Source organism: Vulpes vulpes, chromosome 4 (genome assembly GCF_048418805.1).
Source record: "Vulpes vulpes isolate BD-2025 chromosome 4, VulVul3, whole genome shotgun sequence".
In the NCBI taxonomy this organism is placed as follows: Eukaryota; Metazoa; Chordata; class Mammalia; order Carnivora; family Canidae; genus Vulpes; species Vulpes vulpes.
In genome coordinates this window covers 84,520,006-84,541,358 of record NC_132783.1, presented here as the reverse complement: position 1 = coordinate 84,541,358, position 21,353 = coordinate 84,520,006, and the positions used below count along the sequence as shown (strand labels likewise).

The 21,353-nt window shown below is 34.2% G+C and overlaps 1 protein-coding gene across 9 annotated transcripts in view; it reads right to left on the bottom strand.

Annotated features, from left to right (window-relative positions):
* The window catches only part of ADK (adenosine kinase), a 494,813-nt gene that overhangs the window by 145,062 nt on the left and 328,398 nt on the right, over positions 1-21,353 (bottom strand). For 7 of the 9 annotated variants that reach the window (XM_026005029.2, XM_072756308.1, XM_026005048.2 and 4 more), the window contains one exon: positions 15,663-15,833. The exons of the other annotated variants lie outside the window; for them this stretch is intronic. In XM_026005029.2, the coding sequence (XP_025860814.1) occupies positions 15,663-15,833 (171 nt within the window). The remainder of the gene's footprint in view (positions 1-15,662; positions 15,834-21,353) is intronic. 9 annotated transcript variants of the gene reach the window in all.

Below are 21,353 nucleotides of genomic sequence, written 5' to 3'. Positions count from 1 at the left end.
GTCTAAATGTTAGTTTCTAATAAATCAGTCTCCAGGACTCTATAGAGAAATGGATGATTCCAGGCTGAGACAAAGAAAAGATAAGATGAATGGGGAATGACTCGTGGTACCAGAAAGTATAGTGCTCAAAAGTTAATGAGGGAACATCAAAAGAACAGATGAGCCAACACGAAGAAGCACCCAATGGCCAAAATCAGGATATTTGGAGAAACAATACAATGACTGCAATGGATCATAATCCACAGAATAAAATAAACATCCATAAATTATACTGAAGTAAAAAAAATAAGTTACGAAATTAATAACTGGGGGAGAAGGTGCAGCACAGAAAAATCACCTTACATGAAAAAAATAATCATGTGGCAAAGACCACAAAATTTATTGGAGGCAAGAATCATCAAATAGATGTTAAAAGTCATGGGTAAAATATGACAAAAGAACAAAATATTTATGTAATCCCCTTTATTTTCCCACAGGATATTTATATAATTAAATTACCAAAGGAGGGGCACCTGGGTGGCTCAGCGGTTGAGCATCTGCCTTTGGCTCAGGGTGTAATCCTGGGGACCTGAGATTGAGTCCCAAATTGGGCTTCCCACAGGAAGCCTGCTTCTCCCTCTGCCTATGTCTCTGCCTCCAAGTGTCTCTCATGAATAAATAAAATCTTAAAAAAAAAAATACAAAAGGAAAAATAATACTTTTAAAGTATATAAACTGGGTCAACATCTCTTTAACTAAGTAATCAAAATATGACCAATAATGAAAAGTGTTGAAATCTTAATATACAGTATGAAAAAACATTACAACAGCATTTCTGAGATATTCTTGCCAAAAAAGCCTTAATTAGAGGAAATATTAGTCAATCCTACATTGAAGGACATTCTATAAAATAAGTGGCCAGTACTCTTCAAAAGTGTCAAGGTCATAAAAGACAAAGGAAAACCCAAGGAATTGTTCCAGATTAAAGAGATGAAGAAAATATGAAAACTAAATGCAATATAGGATCCTGGGATAGGTCTGAATCAGAATAAGGACATTAGGAATTTTGCAAATGTGAACATTTTATACAACCACTGCAGAATCATCAAAGTTCAGAAGTGATTGTTGATAATATACTATTACTAATTTCAGAACCTATTTAAATTTTGCTAATTATCCTCTTAATGTCAAAGGTGGCACAGAAAAAATTCAAGCTGAGTCAAAAACACCAGATTTTCTGAATAAAGTCCAATGCTCCTTCCACTGTCATATAAATTTAAAATTTTAATATACGAGGATAAGTCAATTTCACTTAAAAATGAATTAAATAAGAACTTTAAATATTTACACATTACTTTTACATCATGGCATACTAGATAGTTATTAGTACAACAGTCACAAATTCGTAGTACAGTAACTGGAACAAATAAAAAGATTAATTAAAATACTGAGTAATGTGGTATTTATGGCATTAGATAAAATATGATTATCTCTAAAACAATTCAAGCTATTTAAAATTACTGGGCTTTTTACCAATAATGGATGGTGGTCTGGGAATGACTTAAAAACCTTCCTCTATAGAGAGGCAATATAATTGGTAAAGGGATGGAGTGAAAGGGAGCAAGGAAGGAAGAGTATATAGGTGGGAATCAGAAGAGAAAAGGAGTTAAGTAGAAAGGAAGGGAGATGGAAATCACACAGTTACATAGCCTTTGGCTCTTTCTGAATCCTTCCTATAGCACATCTTTACAACATGCTATTGACATTAGGAGCCTCTCCTGTGTTACTCTGAATCTCATTTTTTCCCCCAGACCAGTAAAATATATCAGAAAGACCCTAAAGAGAAAGTTAAATCTAGGAACTAAATAGCAATCTTATAATGCCATAGTACTGTGTTAACTGAAATTTCATTATCCCCAGCAGAAAATATAAATATATGAGAATTTTATAAGAGCACCATAAGTTTTTATTTATTTTTTGAAGGGGTTATGTATCTTCTCCAAAAACAACTCTTGCCACCTTCCTTGACTGATCTTGTAACAACCTTAGATTTTGTCTGTGTCAAAGGCTCCTCTTGCTGTTTGTAGCAAAGAAAGAGGAATGGAAAGATCTCTATGAACAGTCTAAGGAAGGTGACTTCTACTTTTCCTTGGAAGAAACAAGGCACTTCTGTATATGTAAAAGGGTAGCATTACCATTTTAGATACAGTCCTATTATCCACATTAATGATGGGAATACCTTGATACAAGTTATATATATATATATATATATATATATATATATATATATATATATATATAAAGGCCATCTCTTCTAGTGTCAGAATATGGATCTGGTGACAGGCTGGCTCTGAAAATGTTTGAAAATCATTTATGTTAAGGACTTAGATTTGACAGAAAGATGTAGAAATTAAAAAAAAAAAAAGAATTCCCTTATAATAAAATATGCACAGGTGCCTGGGGCTCAGTGTTTGTGCATCTGCCTTTGGCTCAGGTTATGATCCTGGGGTCCTGGGATAGAGTCCCACATCAGGCTCCCCAAAGGGAGCCTTCCTCTCCCTCTGCCTATGTCTCTGCCTCTCTGAGCCTCTCATGAATAAATAAATAAAATCTTAAAAAAAATGCATAGACTTGAAAGACAAAGAACTTCCAAAAATTAAAAATAATAACTCACAAAGAACAGAAAGTTTTCTAACCAAAGAAATTATCTGAGTGAAGATGTATTCATGTATAGCACTTATCATATTTTATATATTTTCACACATAATTTATAGATTTACACAAATTTCATATTGAAATCGCAAATATCTTCCATGTTACAGATGTACAAAAACTGACAAAAAATTTAGATGAGACAGAGCTTATCAAAGGTTAATGACAATTAAAAGCACTATTATTTTTTAAATTATTAACTTTCATCATTTAAAAAGGATATTAGATTAAAATGGACTTAACAGTGTAAACAACACATACCAATGAAATCTGCCCCGGCCTGAAAGATAAACAGAGAAAAAAAGCCTAACCTATAACCATCTGGTTTGGTAAAAAGATTATAAGGGTTTACTAATAAGGAGACAGCCATTAGTCAGGTTTAGAAAACATGGGTTCGAATACCTAAAGCCAATTTTACATTTCTTTCAAAATGTCCTGATGCGTTCTTGCCAGTAGCATTCCTGTTTTTGGCTGCATTTCACTGTCCTAATGAGATCGAAGAGCTATTCAACAACAACACAATCACATCAACAAACTGTAGAATTATGTTCTCTGTTTTGTGACTCATTCATTGATAAAACAGATTTTTTTTAAAAAAGGTCAAATCATCATTCAGGAAAGAGTAATTTTAGTTTCCTGGCCTATACTAGAGATTTTTAATATAGTGAATCCTCTGTAGGGTCAAGAGGTTTAAAATGGATTTCCCTGCAAGATAATGTACGATATGGGAATATTGCCAGCAAAAGGACTGATGAAACAGAATAATATATAATCTTTATAAACAGAAATCATCTGTGAGATTCAAAATACTAGGTATAGGAGAGGGAGTTTTATCTAGAATGTTATCATTCTCAATCTGTCTGAAATAATTAAGCTGAATTCTTCTGCCCAATTTTCAAGCGGTATTTTACTATTTAAAAAATCTTGAAGTGTATTGTATGGGTGATGTGACGTTTCACCGTGGAATTAAGTGGTAATTCTTGACAAAGCAGTTATTATCATGAGATAATTGACCTTATTTGAGAGTTAAGCATCCTGAGGCAAAGTTGAGTGTACTTAATCCTGGCAGGTTAATTATCTAGTGATTATGCAGCCTTGAAAGGTATTACTCTGAAGAACCATTTGCAAAGTGACACTATTAAAAAAAAAAAACTTCTGAATTTAATAAAAATGAAAAACAAGAAAAATAATCAAGTTCTTTAGTCATGTATTGCTAGATAATGACTACAAAGCAGCTTGCATTAGCAAGCATCAATAGATACAATTATATGTGTATAGAAAGTTCTTTATTAAGCTGATTACATGTGATTCTACTAACAAATGTTTGTTGTTGAAGGGAAATATTTTAAACTTTGACAATGTCAGAAACAAAAATATGATATTTAAAGAAGTTATATACTAGTTTCAAAACTACCTTAAATTATTAAATTCAGGTGTGCAGTTTAAGAGTATAAAATGCAATGTCAACAGGTCACTAAAATTTTTTGAGAAATTTGTTTCCATGCATTTCTGAATCTCAGTCAAAAGTAAACCATGCTAATCAAAATCACACAGAGATGTTACATCCATTAGGATGGCTACTGTCAAAAAAAGGGGAAAGTTATAAGTGTTAGTAAGGATATAGAGAAACTGAATACTGTGCTTTGCCAGTGGGAATAGAAATGGTGCAGCTGCTGTGAAAAACAATTTGGTGGTTCCTCAAAAAGTTAAACACAGAATTATTATCATACAATCTGGTAGTTCCACTTCTAGGTAAATACCTAAAAATCCTGAAAGCAGGTACTCAAACAGATACCTGTACAGCACTATTTATAGCAGCATTATTCACAAAAACCGAAAGGCAAAAATAAATGTCTATTAAGGGATAACTTAATAAACAAAGACAAAATTCATGGATAAAGACATGTTACGTGGATAAACATTGAAAACATTAAGTTAAGTGAAATAAACCATATACAAACAGACAACTATTGTGTGATCCTACTTAAACCTAGAGGAGGCAAATTCATAGAGACAGACAATAGAATCCTGGTTATCAGGGATGTGGGGAGTTATTGTTAAATATGCAGAGTTTCTGCTTGGGATGATAAAAGGTTCTGGAAATTGGATAGTGCTGTTGGTTGAACAACATTGTGGGTATATTTAATGCTACTGAATTGTACGCTTAAAAATGGTAAATTTTCTGTTGTGTGTTTTTTACCACAATGAAAGAAAAGAAAGGAAAAAAAGTAAATTATATTACTTAATAATTATACTTTGTTTTTATCACATTAATGCAGCAAGGTATTCCTGTGGACACTTCTACATTGCACCTGGATTTGCCCAACCAAATATTTTCAGATATTCCCTGGAGAAGAATATCCTTTTCTCTGGGCAAATCAGATTAAAGAAATAGGATTAAGAAATGGGAAAAATCTAACTCAAAAGGTACTACAGCCTTTAACTACAGGTTAGCCTGTAAATACTAACCATGAAAAAAGAGTATCTAAAATTAAATATGATAGGCATTTTATTTTAGATTTCAGAACAAGAACTTTGCTGACTTAGAATAAAATTGGTCAGTGTTACTAAATATTAGTATGTGTGAGAAAATGAATGCTTAGGTCTTAAAAAACATTTTAAGCTGTTAAGAGGAAATTTAAAGAATCATGTAGTATTTCTGTACAAATCCCTCACTTTACACATGAAGATTTAAAGGAATAGTAATTGACTAATAAATCAACAAGTTGATTAAAGTTATGCATTTTATTAATATATAAATATATATCATTTGCTAATATTTAAAGGAGGGTCAAAATTTTTGAGTGTCTGCTGATATTCTAGAATCTTTCTTATAGAACCAGATTCATGATTCATAGTTTATAATTTCCAGTTTCAGTTTTTTTAAGCAGAGTGAAAACTTGTAGACACTTAAAAGCTACTTCTGGGTATAGATATTTATAAATTTTTGCTTCTTTTAATATTTTATAATTTTTATGCCCATATCTAATTCAAGAGCAGTTTTTTAAAGTAACTTATCTTGGGGCAGCCCGGGTGGCTCAGCGGTTTAGCGCTGCCTTCAGCCCAGGGCCTGATCCTGGAGACTCAGGATCGAGTGCCTGCATGGGGCCTGCTTCTCCCTCTGCCTGTGTCTCTCTCCCTCCCTCTCTCTCTCTCTCTCTCTCTCTCATGAATAAATAAATAAAATCTAAAAAAAAAAAAAAGATCTTTATTGAATTTTGTACCCCAATTTCATTCATTAAACAAATCCTCATTCTATTTGTATTCACATTTTATCAGATTATATAACTGAATAATTAATAATGAAGACAAACTGCATTAAAAAGGTTTAGAAACAAATAAATAGACTCTTTGTAAATAAAGAACATTGTGGGAGGAGAAGTAAGGTGGTATACTAGAGAAGAGCCTAATATCCACGAGTTCTACCTCATTTACTTAGAACTTCTTGTTATGTTTAATCAAGGGAATGAGAAGTGCGTATTATCAAAGCAAGCTAGTTAAGTAAAACTTAATTAAGAGAGGAACAAGATCAACATTTGTAATAACACTTCCAATACCACCTAAAAAAAAAGGAGTACTTTCTATGCATTAAAAACCAGCCACAGATTGTGTAGATTAAATGACAGCTTTTTTTTTTTTTAAAGATTTATTTATTTGGGAGAGAGAGAGTGTGAGTTCACCTGTGAGAACACAAATGGGGAGGGGAGAGAGGCAGAGGAAGAGGGAGAAGCAAACTCCTCACTGAGCAGGGCTCAATCCAGGTCCTTGGATTGTGACCTGAGCCAAAGGCAGACACTTAACTGACTGAGCCACCCAGGTGGCCCTAACTGATGGTTTTTGTGGAAAACATATGTAACTTTAAAGCATTACTCAATGGTGGGGTATGATAATCTTTAATAGTCTGTTAAGATTAAAACCCAGGACTATCAAAGAACTCCTCCTTTGGCTTGATAACACCACCGAAATATAAGGAAATCTATCATGGAAATAACAGAAATTTGATACATGGTTAACAAAAAATAAACTGGTACTTATTCATTTTAACATTGGTTCTTTGGAACCTTTTATCTGAGTGACTCTACATAATTTTTCCTATTTTTAAACTATTATCAATGGAATCACAGTATATATTTTTAAAAATTGCTTTATGAGATATAATTGTCATATACTAACCTGCACAAATTAAAAGTAGGTAGGTAAGTGTTGACACATGAATCAAGTCCTGAAACCATTACTACCATCAAGATAAGGAACACATCCATTATTTTCAATATTTTCCTAACATCTGTTTGTGATCATTGCCTCACAGTACATCTCTATCCCTAGGCAACCATGGATCTACTGTCACTATGGATTAGTTTCAATTTTCGAGAATTTAATTTAAATAGAATCATACAGTATACCTCTGTCTGGCATCTCTTCTTTCACTCAGCATATATATTCTAAGATTCAACCATGTAAGGTGCATGTAAAATAATTCACTTCTTTCATAGTTGAGTAGTATTCTACTGTATAGATATGTAATAATTTGTTCATCCAGTCACCAGTTGATTGACATTTTGGTTCCTTCCTGACATTGGGTATTACAAATAAAATTGCTAGAAACAAAACAAAACAAAACAAAAAACCCCAAATAAAATTGCTATGATCATTTGTTTATGTTTCTTTAGGAACATATGATTTCATTTCTCTTGAGTAAATTACCCAAAGGTGGACTAGCAAGGTCATATGGCAGGTGGATATTTAAGTTTCTAAGAAACTGGTAAACTTTTTCAAAGCAGTTGTAATATTTACATTCTTACCAGCTGTATATGACAATTCTAGCTCTATATTTTGCCAATATTTGGTATAGTCCCACTTTTTAATTTTGGACACTCGAATTGCAAGGACCTAAGTATGCTTTTTGGATATGGATATTCAATTGCTACAGCATGATTTGTTAAAAAGACTATTCTCTGTGGAATGACCTCTGAAACTTTGTTGAAAAATCAATTATGGGTCTATTTATGTACTATCCCTTCTGTTTCATGATCCATTTGTCTATCTTCACGCCAATGCCACAATGTATTGATTGCTATAGCTTTATAGTAAGTCTTGAAACCACGTAATATAGGTCCTCTGATTTTGTTTTTTTTTTAAAGTTGGCCTGGCTATTCTAGTCCAGGGCTTTTCCATATGAATTTTAGAATAAGTTTGTTGACTTCCACCAAAAAAACCTCCTGTGATTCTGATTAAATTATGTTGGGTTTTTACACCAATTTGAGAACTGATACTTAACAATAGTCTTAAAATCTACAAACGTGCTATTGATCTTCATTTAATTCTCTTTAAGTTTTTTCAACAATGTTTTGTAGTGTTTAGTATATACAAACTTTGCACATCTTTTCTTGGATTTAACCCAAATATGTCATACATTTTTATGATATCAGAAATAACATTTTAATTTTTCATTTATTTTTTTAAGTTTTATTTAAGTATCTCTACACTACACACAGGTTCGAATTGCCCAACCCTGAGATCAGGAGTAGCATGCTCCTCCAACAGAGCCAGCCAGGCGCCCTGCCCGGTTTCAGAAAAGTATGTTTTAATTAATGAATTCCTATTTATTTATTTCTCTTCTCAGAAGAGAAAATTCCAAGTAGACTTCTGCTGAGCATGGAGCCTTATGTGGGGCCCCACTGTAACCCTGAGATCATGATCTGAGCTGAAATCAAGAGTTGGATACTTAACTGACTGATCCACCCAGAAGCCCCAGAAATAGTATTTTTAATACCAATTTCTGAGTATTTGCTGTTAACATATAGAAATACAATTTGTTTCTGTATGTTTATCTTGTACCCCACAACCTTGTTAAACTCTTTTAGTTGTAAGTAGCTTTCTGCAGATTTTATAGAATTAAAAAAAAATTACGGTGTTTGATAATAGAGATAATTTTACTTTTTCCTTTCTAATCTGTATGTTTTTTATGCCTTATTAGCATGGTACAATGTTGGATAGAAGTTTAGAGTTTTGTTCCTGATCTTATAAGGAAAATATTCAGTCTTTCATCACCAAGTCTGATGTTAATTGTACATTATTTGTGGATGTCCTTTGTTGGACTGAAGAAGTTTTCTTCTATTAGTATTCTGAGGGCTTTTTATCAGGAATGGATGTTGGATTTCATCAATTGTTTTCTCTGTCTCTATTCAGATGATCATGTTTTCTTCTCAGTTTTACTAAGGTGGATCATATTAATTGATTTCTGCATTTCTGGTCATGATTATCCTTTCTATATATTGTTGGGTTTGATTTGCTGAAATTATCTTAATAATTTTTGCATCTATTTTTATGAGGGATATTGGTCTGTAGCTTTTTAATTCTTTGATTTGGTACGATTTCTTCTTCAACAGTTTGAGATAGTTTGTATAACAGCACTGTTATTATTTCTTCCTTAAATTTGTGTTCGCAGCAATTTGACACTAGGATTTTCTTTGTGGGAAAGGTTTTTAACTAAAAATTCAATTTCTTTAATAGATAACCTGAATAGCCCCATTTCTAGTTTTTCTTGAGTGTGCTTTGGTTACCATATGTTTTTCAAGGAATTTGTCCATTACATACAGGTGGTTAAATTATATTGGAATAATACTGCTAGGAGAGGAACCGCAATATCTTCTACTCTAGTCTAATTTGCTGCATTAGTGTTCTGAGTACTCTATCTGGAGCCCCATGAATTATGGGGTGATTACAGGTTCTACATGCACTCTGAGGATTATTCTTCCTAATCTTTTCAGGTGGTTCCTAACTTCACCAGTTTCCTGACAAATATGTACCGATTAGTTCTCAGCTGAAGACTTGGGTGGGACTCTGCAAATCTGTGTTCTCTATGTAGCTCTTTTCTCCCTGATACTCTGACTTGCAAACTCTAGCTGTCCAGCTGTCAGATTTCCCAAATTTTCAGTTCCATCTCCTCAATTCAAAAGAGACTGCCCAGAGGGTTCCCCACTTTGTGCTTTAGCCTGGAAATTCTCTCCAAGCACTAAGCTGAGGTAATCATAGGGATCACCTCATTCATTTCTTGTCTCACAAGGATCAATGTGAAGAGAGAACCTTGGTGGACAAGGTGTTTTCAAATTTTTAGTATTAAGGCTATCAGGAAAGTTTTAAAGCATCATTAGTAGTGTACAACTTCTGTAAAACGGAAGGTGGTATCAGGTAGAAAATAAGAGCCAAGTTTGTTTCTGCTGTTGATATTTTGAAAATTTATAGTAAGCACAGATTTTTAAAAAGACCTTATTTATTATTTTTATTTATTTATTTGAGAGAGAGAGAGAGTGTGTGTGTGGACCCTGGGATCATGACCTGAGCCAAAGGCAGATGCTTAGTCAACTGAACCACCCAGGCGACCCAATAAACACAAATTTGATTGTTGTTTTGGGGGTGAGGGGGAGAAAGAAAGATAAAACAATCCTTTATGTATTCCCTGAGGAAAATATTTTACATTTCATTGCATTTTAGAAATAAAATATCCCTATTTTTCCTGGAGACCTAAAGATAGTTTATTATTACTAAAGTATTCAAGGAGAACAATGAAAGATGAGATTAAAGAAATAAAACAATGCCACAACTGCTTTTTATAATCAAATATGGAATAATTTCCATTTATCCTTATTAAATTTCATCATTCAACTGATATTTCCAGTCTATTAAAGTTTTCCAAAGTCTCATTTTGACATTCAACTTACTTGATATTTGTTAAAGTATTGCATTATTTGCATTCTCTGCATTTGCATTATCTGCAAATACAGCTTTATCTGAATCATGGATAGCTGAGCAAAGCTTAGAGTAAATACTGAGGCATACCACCAGAAATCTATTTATTTTGAGATTGGTTCAATAAAATACCAAATATATCTAATTGCCCTGTATTCAATATTTATTATCCTATAATCCATATTATGACATGGTCTCAAATCTACTATACATCTATTGTTTATTGGCCTGCCATAATAGATACTACATATCTACTGAAATGAATTTTAATGAATAGTAATTACACCAACAAAGTAAAAAGCTATCCTGACATGACTTATAGCTTGTAATTTTACAACTTCCTCTTCTAAGTAGGGAAAAACGATTCCTTCAATAATCCATACTATAGGGCAGCTCTGGTGGCTCAGCGGTTTAGTGCCGCCTTCAGCCCAGGGTGTGATCCTGGAGAACCAGGATCAAGTCCCATGTCGGGCTCCCTGCACGAAGCCTGCTTCTCCCTCTGCCTGTGTCTCTGCCTCTATCTATCTCTCTGTGTGTCTCTCATGAATAAATAAATAAAATATTTTAAAAAATCCATACTACATATAGGTTACAATAGCATAATCTCTCTCCTATTCTGTAAGCGCTAGTCTAACTTTACTGGTTTGTAGAATCAATCGTATCAACATATAAGATAAAATTTTACCATTTTAGCCATGTTAAGTGTTCAAATGGAGTTACCTTAAGTACATTCATAATGCTGTACAATCATCACCATTATCCATTTCCAGACCTTTTCGTTATCCCAAATAGAAGCTGTGTACCCACAAAACATAACTCAATTCCCCCTTTCCCATAATGCCTGGGCAACCACTATTCTACTGTCTTGTCTCTATGAATTTGACTATGCTAGGCACCTCATATTAAGTGGAGTCCTTTTTTTTTTTTAAATTAATTTTTATTGGTGTTCAATTTACCAACATACAGAAAAACACCCAGTGCTCATCCCGTCATCCCGTCAAGTGTCCGCCTCCGTGCCCGTCACCCATTCCCCTCCAACACCCGCCCTCCTCCCCTTCCACCACCCCTAGTTCGTTTCCCAGAGTTAGGAGTCTTTATGTTCTGTCTCCCTTCCTGATATTTCCCAACATTTCTTTTCCCTTCCTTTATATTCCCTTTCACTATTATTTATATTCCCCAAATGAATGAGAACATACACTGTTTGTCCTTCTCCGATTGACTTATTTCACTCAGCATAATACCCTCCAGTTCCATCCACGTTGAAGCAAATGGTGGGTATTTGTCGTTTCTAATTGCTGAGTAATAAACCATTGTATACATAAACCACATCTTCTTTATCCATTCATCTTTCGATGGACACCGAGGCTCCTTCCACAGTTTGGCTATTGTGGCCTACGAGGAGTCCTTAAAGGAAAATCCAGTAGTTGTGTATGGCTTGTTTCACTTAACATGTTTGCAAAATTCATTCATGTTGTATTATTCATCAGAGTTTCATTTCTTTTTAAGGCTGAATAATATTTTATTTTATGTATACACCAAATTTTATCTATTCATTTGGCGACTGGAAATAATGCTGCCATAAATAGTGGTGTACAAATATTAGAATTTCTGTTTTCAGGACTTTTGGGTATATGCCTATTAGGAGAACTGCTGGATCCTATGGTAATAATTCTACGTTTAACATTTTGAGGAACCACCAAATTGTTTTCCACAGCAGCAGTACCATTTTACATTCCAATCAGCAATGCAAAAATGTTCTGATTTCTCCACCTCCTTGGCAAAATGTTTCTCCTCTCCATATTTTTGAAAATAACCATCCTAATGTGTATCAAGTGGTATCTCATTTTGGTTTTTAAATGCATTTCGCTAATGGTTAGTGATGGTGAACATCTTTTCATGTGCTTATTAGCCATTTGTATATCTTCTTTGGAAAAATGTTTATTTAAAGTCCTCTGACAATTTATGAATTGGGTTGTTTTCTTGTTGAGATATATATTCTGGATGTTAATCCCTCACCAGACATTTCATTTGTAAATATTTCTTCTTATTCCAGGCTTTCATTTTATTATTTTTTTGAGTTTTATTTAAATTCCAGTTAGTTAACATACAGTATGTTAGTTTCAGGTGTACATTATAAACATTCAACACTCATAGTGGCCTCATAGAATGGATTTGGAAGCCTTCTTTCCTTTTCTATTTTTTGAAATAGTTTGAGAAGAATAGGTATTAACTTAAAAAAAAATATTTAGTAAAATACACTTGTGAAACTATCTGGCCCTGGACTTTTGTTTGTTGGGAGTTTCTTGATTATTGATTCTTTTTTTTTTTTTTTAAGATTTTATTTATTCATGAGAGACAGAGAGAGAGAGAGAGAGAGAGAGAGAGGCAGAGACACAGGCAGAGGGAGGAGCAGGCTCCATGCAGGGAGCTTGATATGGAACTTGATCCCAGGACCCGAGATCATGCTCTAAGCTGAAGGCAGACACTCAACTGCTGAGCCACTGAGGCGTCCCTTGATTTAATTTCTTTGCTGGTTATGGGTCTGTTCAAGTTTTCTATTTCTCCCTGTTTCAGTTTTGGTAGTTTATATGTTTCTATGAATTTACCCATTTCTTTCAGGTTGTTCAATTTGTTGGCTTATAGTTTTTATCATATTCTAATTGTTTGTATTTCTGTGGTGTTGGCTATTATTTTTCCTCTATCATTTGTGATTTTATTTTTTGTATCCTTTCTCTTTTCTCTTTTGATAAGTTTGGCTAAAGGTTTATCAATATTATTAATTTTTTCAAAGAACCAGCTCCTGATCTGTTCTATTTTTGTTTTTAGTTTCTATATAATTTATTTCTGCTCTAATCTTTATTATTTCCTTCCTTCTGCTGGCTTTAGGTTTTAGTTTCTTGATAGTGTCCTTTGATGCACAAAAGTTTTTAATTTTGATGAAGTCCAAATTTTTTTTTTCTTGTTCTTGCTGTGCATTTGGAGGCTTTTTTTTTGTTTTTTGGTTTTTGTTTTTAAAGTGAGGACCATTTTGATATCAGCATTTTCTGCAAACCTAATAATCCTGGGCCTCTATTCTTTTCTATTCTTTCAAATCTATGCCAAACTTTTAGTGTTATTCTCTGGTTCTGTAAATGCTTTCTATCTTTTTTCAACGTGTTTAACAAATGTGTGGGGGATCCCTGGGTGGCGCAGCAGTTTGGCGCCTGCCTTTGGCCCAGGGTGCGATCCTGGAGACCCAGGATCAAATCCCACATCGGGCTCCCGGTGCATGGAGCCTGCTTCTCCCTCTGCCTGTGTCTCTGCCTCTCTCTCTCTCTCTCTTTGACTATCATAAATAAATAAAAATTAAAAAAAAAAGAATTAAAAAAAAAAACAAAAAAACCCCACAAATGTGTGTGTATGTGTTTTTTTTCTTTTCTTTTTTTAAATTCTGAGACAGATAGAGCATACACACAGAAGTCAGGGGAGGGGTAGAGGGAGAGGGAGAGAGAGAATCTCCAGCAGACTTTGCACTGAGCAAGGAGTCTGATATGGGACTCTATTTTATAACCCTGACATCATGACCTGAGCTGAAACCAAGAGTTGGATGCTTAACCAACTGAGCCATGCACATGCCCCAAATGTGAGCTCTTATTAAACAATTTTCTGCGTGCTCCAATGTTTTGTTTTTAAGGCTCCTCCCCATTGCTTTCTTAATTGTGGTCATTTGATATTATAAAGTCAGTATTCAACTTTTGATGGTATTCAATTCCCTCAAGTTTAATTCTAAAGGCTCATTCTTTGGAATGATAGTTATCTTTTTAAGAGTTTTAAGAATTTGTCTTCTAAAGTACAGAGAATACATTTAACTATTGCCATTTGATCTTTCCTGACAACAAAGAACTGAGTTCAAATAGCAATTTCTCCCAAGGATTCTCACACCACCATACTGATGACCAATTCTTTCATGTTATTTTAAAAGGCCAGATTAGCACTTTTCCTAGTTATTTCCTTTTTTCTTCAGAAAATAAAACTAGAGATAAAGAAAATGTGAAATGTAGATTTTAATCAAATGAGACTTCTAGCAGATACTTAGGCCATTACCACTATTTCTTGCCATTATGTCAGTTTGTGAATCATCAAAAATGTAGCATTTAAATCCTTCAAAGTGTCTTTGAAGATATTCAGACCATATTATTTCTACAAATCACCAAGGTAATCTCATAAATTATGTCCAGGTCAAATTTATTTTATTCTATACAGACAACACAGTTATCTTATTTGGATATAAGATTAGTGAATATAATCAAACTATGTTATAGTTATAGACTTTGAGTCAAAATGGACTTCTGGGATAGCCAGTACAATATGTTCACTTTACACATAAAGACCCTGAGATTCATGAAAGGTAAGTGATACTGCCCAGGTCACAAGAAGATTTACTGAAGGTCTCTATTTTTTTTTTTTTCTGTTCCATGGATGTTTAAAGTCTATAGGTTAAACAGAGGCTATAAATACTATATGAGCAAAAAAAATTACTTTCCAGTAATTTTGAATAAAACAAAGTATAATCTTGGTAAAAAAAAACGATGAAAGTTAAAAAAAAACTATATTATCACTTTCAAATACAACATACAAATATTAGCAAAAATGATATTAATAACAAAATTCAATACAAATGATAATATATCAACATTTACTCACAATTTATTAAATGGACTCACACTTTTAATAAATATTTAAATTTATAAACATTCATTTTAGACCAAATGTCCCTTACCTGAATCCATGAGAATTGCAGAGGATAACATTATTTAACTGGTCAGAAAACAAATCAGTTGATGTGAAGGGATCAGGATAAGGGGGGGAAGGGCTGACTGAAAGGGTTGACAGAAGTGATTTGATTGTGGTCATGGCTACATGTCATGTATGTGTTTGCAAAAGCTCACAGAAATGTACAGCAAAAAGTTAATTTTACTGTATGTAAATTATAACCTCAATAATCCTTTAAAAGACCAATTTCTTACTATGAAAGAAAACTAGTGTATAGTGAAGAAAATATTACAAATATTAAATTAGAGGGGTTTAAACTGAGGCAGTTTTGTTGTGTAATTTTCAATTATATTTTTTCAAGTATTTTAGTTTTTATTTCTAAACTTACACACAAACCAAAAAAATACCTCCCCCAACCCAAAAAAGCCCAGAAAAACATCAGGCACTTATTTTTTAAAAAGGCAACTCACCGTCTCATTTCCAAAAAGTATGTCAATATAAGGCATAACTTTCATCAATGATTCCTTGTAGAACTGACTAATAAATGGTGCAGACAAATTCAAAGTGAAAATTCTGTTGTTTTCAGAAGCATGGTTAGCCACTTTTAATACCGATTCTGGGGAAACTGTAAGAAAAAAGCCCTGGATAAAGAAAAAAGGAGGGGAAATTAAAAATGCCATCTCCACAGAGTCATTCTTGGTCAGAATAAAAGGCACCTATAAAAAATGCAAAAGTCTATGTATTATGAACTTTAAAATACAGGTATAAAATGCAAGGCAGAAAACAGCAGCATTTGATTAGAAGAAAAATCTATCATTTGAGTACAATATGCTTAATATGTGCCATTATGTCAGAGTATAATCCATTACTTATTTTATATTAGATTTCTATAATCAATACTGAAAGAATTCTGGGAATCCACAGAAGAAAAAAAATTTCAAAGGTCTCATTTGAGACAATGATTACATTTAAATTAGAGAAACCGTAAAGGCAGATTGGATCCTTTTAGCTTCTTATAAATAGTTTGGATTCTTGTAAGTAATATACTACTTGTTAAAAACTGAAATTAGTTTAGAAATGAAGTTAGTTTACTAAGATCATTAGTCTGTTAGCTTATGAAACACCTAAGGTGAAGTTTTTAGGAAGATTCTGATTTGAGGGAATCCCTGGGTGGCTCAGCGGTTTAGCGCCTGCCTTCGGCCCAGGGCATGATCCTGGAGTCCTGGGATCAGGTCCCAAGTCAGGCTTCCTGCATGGAGCCTGCTCCTCCCTCTGCCTGTGTCTCTGCCTCTCTCTCTCTCTCTCTCTCTGTCTCTCATGAATAAATAAATAAAATCTGTCTGTGTCTCTGTCTGTCTCTCAGTGTCTCTCATGAATAAATAAATACAATCTTTAAAAAAAATAGGGAAGATTCTGATTTGAAAATTTCAAATAATGAGAAAATAATTCAGTAATAGAAAAATATTTTAATTATAACTTATCGAGTATCGAGCAGGGCTTCTTGCTCAGTGGAGAGTCTGCATCTCCCTGTCCCTCTGTTATTCCCCCTGCTTGTGCTCTCTTTGTCTCTCTCTTAATAAATAAAATCTTTAAAAAAAAAATTTTGTACTTCCTAGATAAAAAACAGTGTAAGTGAGACACCTGGGTGGCTCATTGGTTGAGCATCTGCCTTTGGCTAAGGTTTTAATGCTGGGGTCCTCTGATAGTCACTCATCAGGCTCCTCACAGGGAGCTTGCTTCTCCCTCTGCCTATGTTTCTGCTTCTTTCTCTCTCTGTGTCTCTCATGAGTGCATAAATAAAATCTTAAAAAAAAAAAAAGTGTAAGCAAAGACATGGATGCTTATATAGGAAATTGATTTGAATGGCGCATGAGTAAAGACTGACTACACAAAGGGCAACAGAGGATAAAGTCAAAAAGGCCAGTTAAGAACACAAAAGGCAGGGATGCCTGGGTGACTCAGCAGTTGAGTCTGCCTTCAGCTCAGGGTAAGACCCGGGATCCGAGATCAAGTCCCACATCGGGCTCCTTGCAGGGAGCCTGCTTCTCCCTTTGCCTCTCACTCTGTCTCTCATGAATAAATAAATAAAAACTTGAAAAAAAAAAACCCACAACAACAACACAAAAGGCCTTGAGTGGCACATTAGGAGTCTTTCAGGCAGGGTGAGGATAGATGAAGGGTAATGAAGATTTCCTTGAAAGAAAGGACTAGGGATCCCTGGGTGGCGCAGCGGTTTGGCGCCTGCCTTTGGCCCAGGGCGCGATCCTGGAGACCGGGGATCGAATCCCACGTCGGGCTCCCCGTGCGTGGAGCCTGCTTCTCCCTCTGCCTGTGTCTCTGTCTCTCATGAATGAATAAATAAAATCTTTAAAAAAAAAAAAAAAAAAAAGAAAGGACTAATAACCTTGTGTGAAAATTGAAAGAATGTTAATCTGGACAGCAACAATTCATAACAGTCAAAAGCAGAAAAGAAAAACATAAAGAATCAGAGGAAGGCAATTGAGGACAGTGGAAATGATGACAGAGAAATCCAAAAGGGAAATTTTAAGAATATACTTAAAGGTACCCAATACTATCAATGGGTAGGAAAGAAAAGAGCGAAAGCCACCGAATTTGATGATTAAGGGGAAGTACTTATGGCATACAGATTTAATCTAATAAGATTAAATTTCTTTTAAAATTACAAAAAGGCTATTGGAATGTTGAACTATAACTGAGGGACTAACCACATCCATCATGTAAACTCTAAAAAGTTTAAAAAGAAAAAAGTATTTTTTCTATTACTTTCAAATTGAATATTAAGAGGATACTAAAAAATTAATTTTGAGGCAGGAGTCATGTACACTTGGATATGAAGGGGTTTATTGCCCTTATAAGCTCTGAGATATTAAGAAAGAATTTTATAGTATAATTGTTTATTACTAATGAAATCCTAATAAGAATGTTTCCTTATTATAATAACATAATATTTTCTCATTATTTAAAAATCCCAATCCATTTATTCTTTAGCAATATTCAACCGTTCTAAAAGGTAACAAGTCTTAGTTGTAGGTAACATTATTTTTTAAATGTTTTCACCTTACTTTTTTAATCGACTACCATGTCACTTGCAAACTATGAACATCCAAGCTGTTTCCTTTGCTATTTTTGTCACTTGGGGAATTAAAATGAACAGTTTATATAGCATCTTGTCTCCATAGTAATAAGTATGTACTTGTTTTTTAGTCTTTCATTTAATGAGGAGTGTTTAAACCCCTCACCCCCCCCATTTCTCCCCAGACTGCTCCAGCATGAAATAAAAACCTCCCAAAGCTAGCCTTCTGCCAGCTGTGGATTAACCACAGACAGCCATAGAAGGGCCTACACAAATAGTAACCTGGTCAAATAATTAGGCTTCTCACCAACTTTGGACTGAAAATTTGATCTGTGCTAAAATACATCTGATTGTAATTTAAGGTACTGAACAGTATGCCCCCGGAGTCTAAATCTGGCCTCATTCCAAATGTGTGTATGTGTGTTTTACTTTAAAATGCAACACAAGAGTATTGTGACGTGGACAATATAACTTCCATTTTGTTTTGTTAATTTTGTAAAGAATATACAAAAAACTATCAGCTTTTAAACGAGGAAAATTCACAATTTAAACTAATCCCATTTTTGAATAGTCTCTTGTTTTACTTAAAGTAAATATTTTAGTATTTAAACAATTTAGGATTTGTGTTCTGTTCTAGTACAAAGACTTAAAATTGATGCCAACCATAATTTTTCTTCCTAGATTTATATCCTTTGCTAGGCCACACATTCTAGACTGTATTATCACTAAAAATGAAAACAGTGAGTGCCCTTAGAAATTTTTTTTTTCAAGTGTCAGGTTTACAATATAAACAGGCCAATCGTTTATATGGCTCTAGTTTAGAAAAGTATATAATCAAGAAAATTTTGTAATTTCTAATTTGGGATTTCAATCTATACAACAGTTAATCCTATTACTCTTTGTCCCTATGAGCAACTGAAAGCAAAGCATATTCTAACACTTAAAAGATCTGATAATATTAATCAGTATTGAATGTGAGGCAAGATGATTTTATTCATTAAAATGGTAAACAAGGGATCCCTGGGTGGCTCAGAGGTTTAGCACCTGCTTTCGGCCCAGAGTGTGATCCTGAGGACCCGGGATCGAGTCCCACATCGGGCTTCCTGCATGGAACCTGCTTCTCTCTCTGCCTGTGTCTCTCATGAAAAAATAAATACAATCTTAAAAAAAAGGTAAACAAAACAGAATGAAAAGGAGTAGGAGGGATGGGGAAAGACTAAGGCAGAGCCAAAGAACCATTTTAGCACAGCCACACTTGATGCTTAGAAATCTAATATGTGTGTTTGAGATTGAACTGTGCAGGTCCACTTATGCACAGATTTTTTTTTTTTTGATAAATACAAACAATACAGTCCTATAAATGTATTTTCTCTTCCTTATAAGTTTTTAAATAACATTTTCTTTTCTCTAGCTTACTTTATTTACTTAATTATGTATTTAATAGACTGTTTATGTTACGGGTAAGGCTTCTGGTCAATGAGAGTTTACTACTAAGTAGTTAAGTTCTGGATGAGTCAAAAGTTATATGCACATTTTTGACTGTGCTAGGTGCTGTACCCCTAACCCCTGCATTCTTCAAGAATCAACTGTAAATAAATTTGTCATCCAATTACTCTGAGGATTTCTTGGTGTAGTTTAGATGCTACATAGGAGGATGTAAAATAATTAAATTCCTTAATATACTAAAAGATAAGTAAAGGAGGGATCCCTGGGTGGCACAGCGGTTTAGCGCCTGCCTTTGACGAGGGTGTGATCTGGGAGACCCAGGTTCAAGTCCCACATCCAGCTCCCTGCATGGAGCCTGCTTCTCCCTCTGCCTGTGTCTCTGCCTCTCTCTCTCTCTGTGTGTCTTTCATGAATAAATAAATAAAATCTTAAACATAAATAAATAATAAAAAAATAAAAGTAAAAAAAAAGATAAGGAAAGGAATTGTTCTTCTTGCTCTTTACCAGTATGTATCTTAATTGAGGAAAATCATTTGGGGTTTTTTTTTTTAAGATTATTTATTTATTTATTCCTAGAGACACACACACACACAGAGAGAGAGAGAGAGAGAGAGAGAGAGAGAGAGAGAGAGGCAGAGGGAGAAGCAGGCTCCATGCAGAGAGCCTGACATGGGACTCGATCCAGGGTCTCCAGGATCACATCCTAGGCTGCAGGCGACGCTAAACCGCTGCACCACCGGGGTTGCCCTCATTTGGGCTTTTTAATTGTCCTTACCTAAGAGCACAAATTCTTTTTATTATTTCCATTAACAATTATCTGAAGAATAGAGGTGTGTGTGTTTATGTGTGTGTGCACACGTGGTCATGTGATTGTAAATTTTAGGGATTTGTAACTCTTCGAAATATAAAAATATTGATTAAAAAGGGACTAAAGGGCAGCCCTAGTGGCGCAGTGGTTTAGCGCTGCCTGCAGCCTGGGGTGTGATCCTGGAGACCAGGGATTGAGTCCCATATTGGGCTTCCTGCATGGAGCCTGCTTCTCCCTCTGCCTGTGTCTTTGCCTCTCTCTGGCTCTCTCTGAATGAATAAATAAATAAATCTTTAAATAAATAAATAAATAAAAAGGGACTAAAGCTACATAGAGTATCATGCCTTATAATTATCAAATGTAAGCACACAGTTATTGGGCAGAAAAGGACCTTTTATTTAAAAAAGTACTCTAATTAGAATATAACAGGGTAGAAATAGATATTATTTTCAAGAATTCAAACCAGTCTATTTGAATTTATTTGGGTAAAATTTCACACACAGTTGTAGCAGTAGACGTAGGGTCAGTAACCCTTTGAGTTTTATCTATAAGTAGTGAGTAAGCACTGGATTTTGACTAAAGGTTAAGAACTTACAATTTAGTTATAAGTTCTTTCTTGCAAATACAGAACTATATAAATTCCAGTTTAACCAGTTGTCTTTTTCTTTTTAAAAAAAACACAGACAATCTATAATAAAACAAGTAAATATCAAACTTCTGGAGTGGGAATGACTTCTGAGCCTAAAGAGAGAAAATTATCTAAAGATATCCTTAGAAAAATCAAAGCCTTCAGTTGATTCTCTTCCAATACTA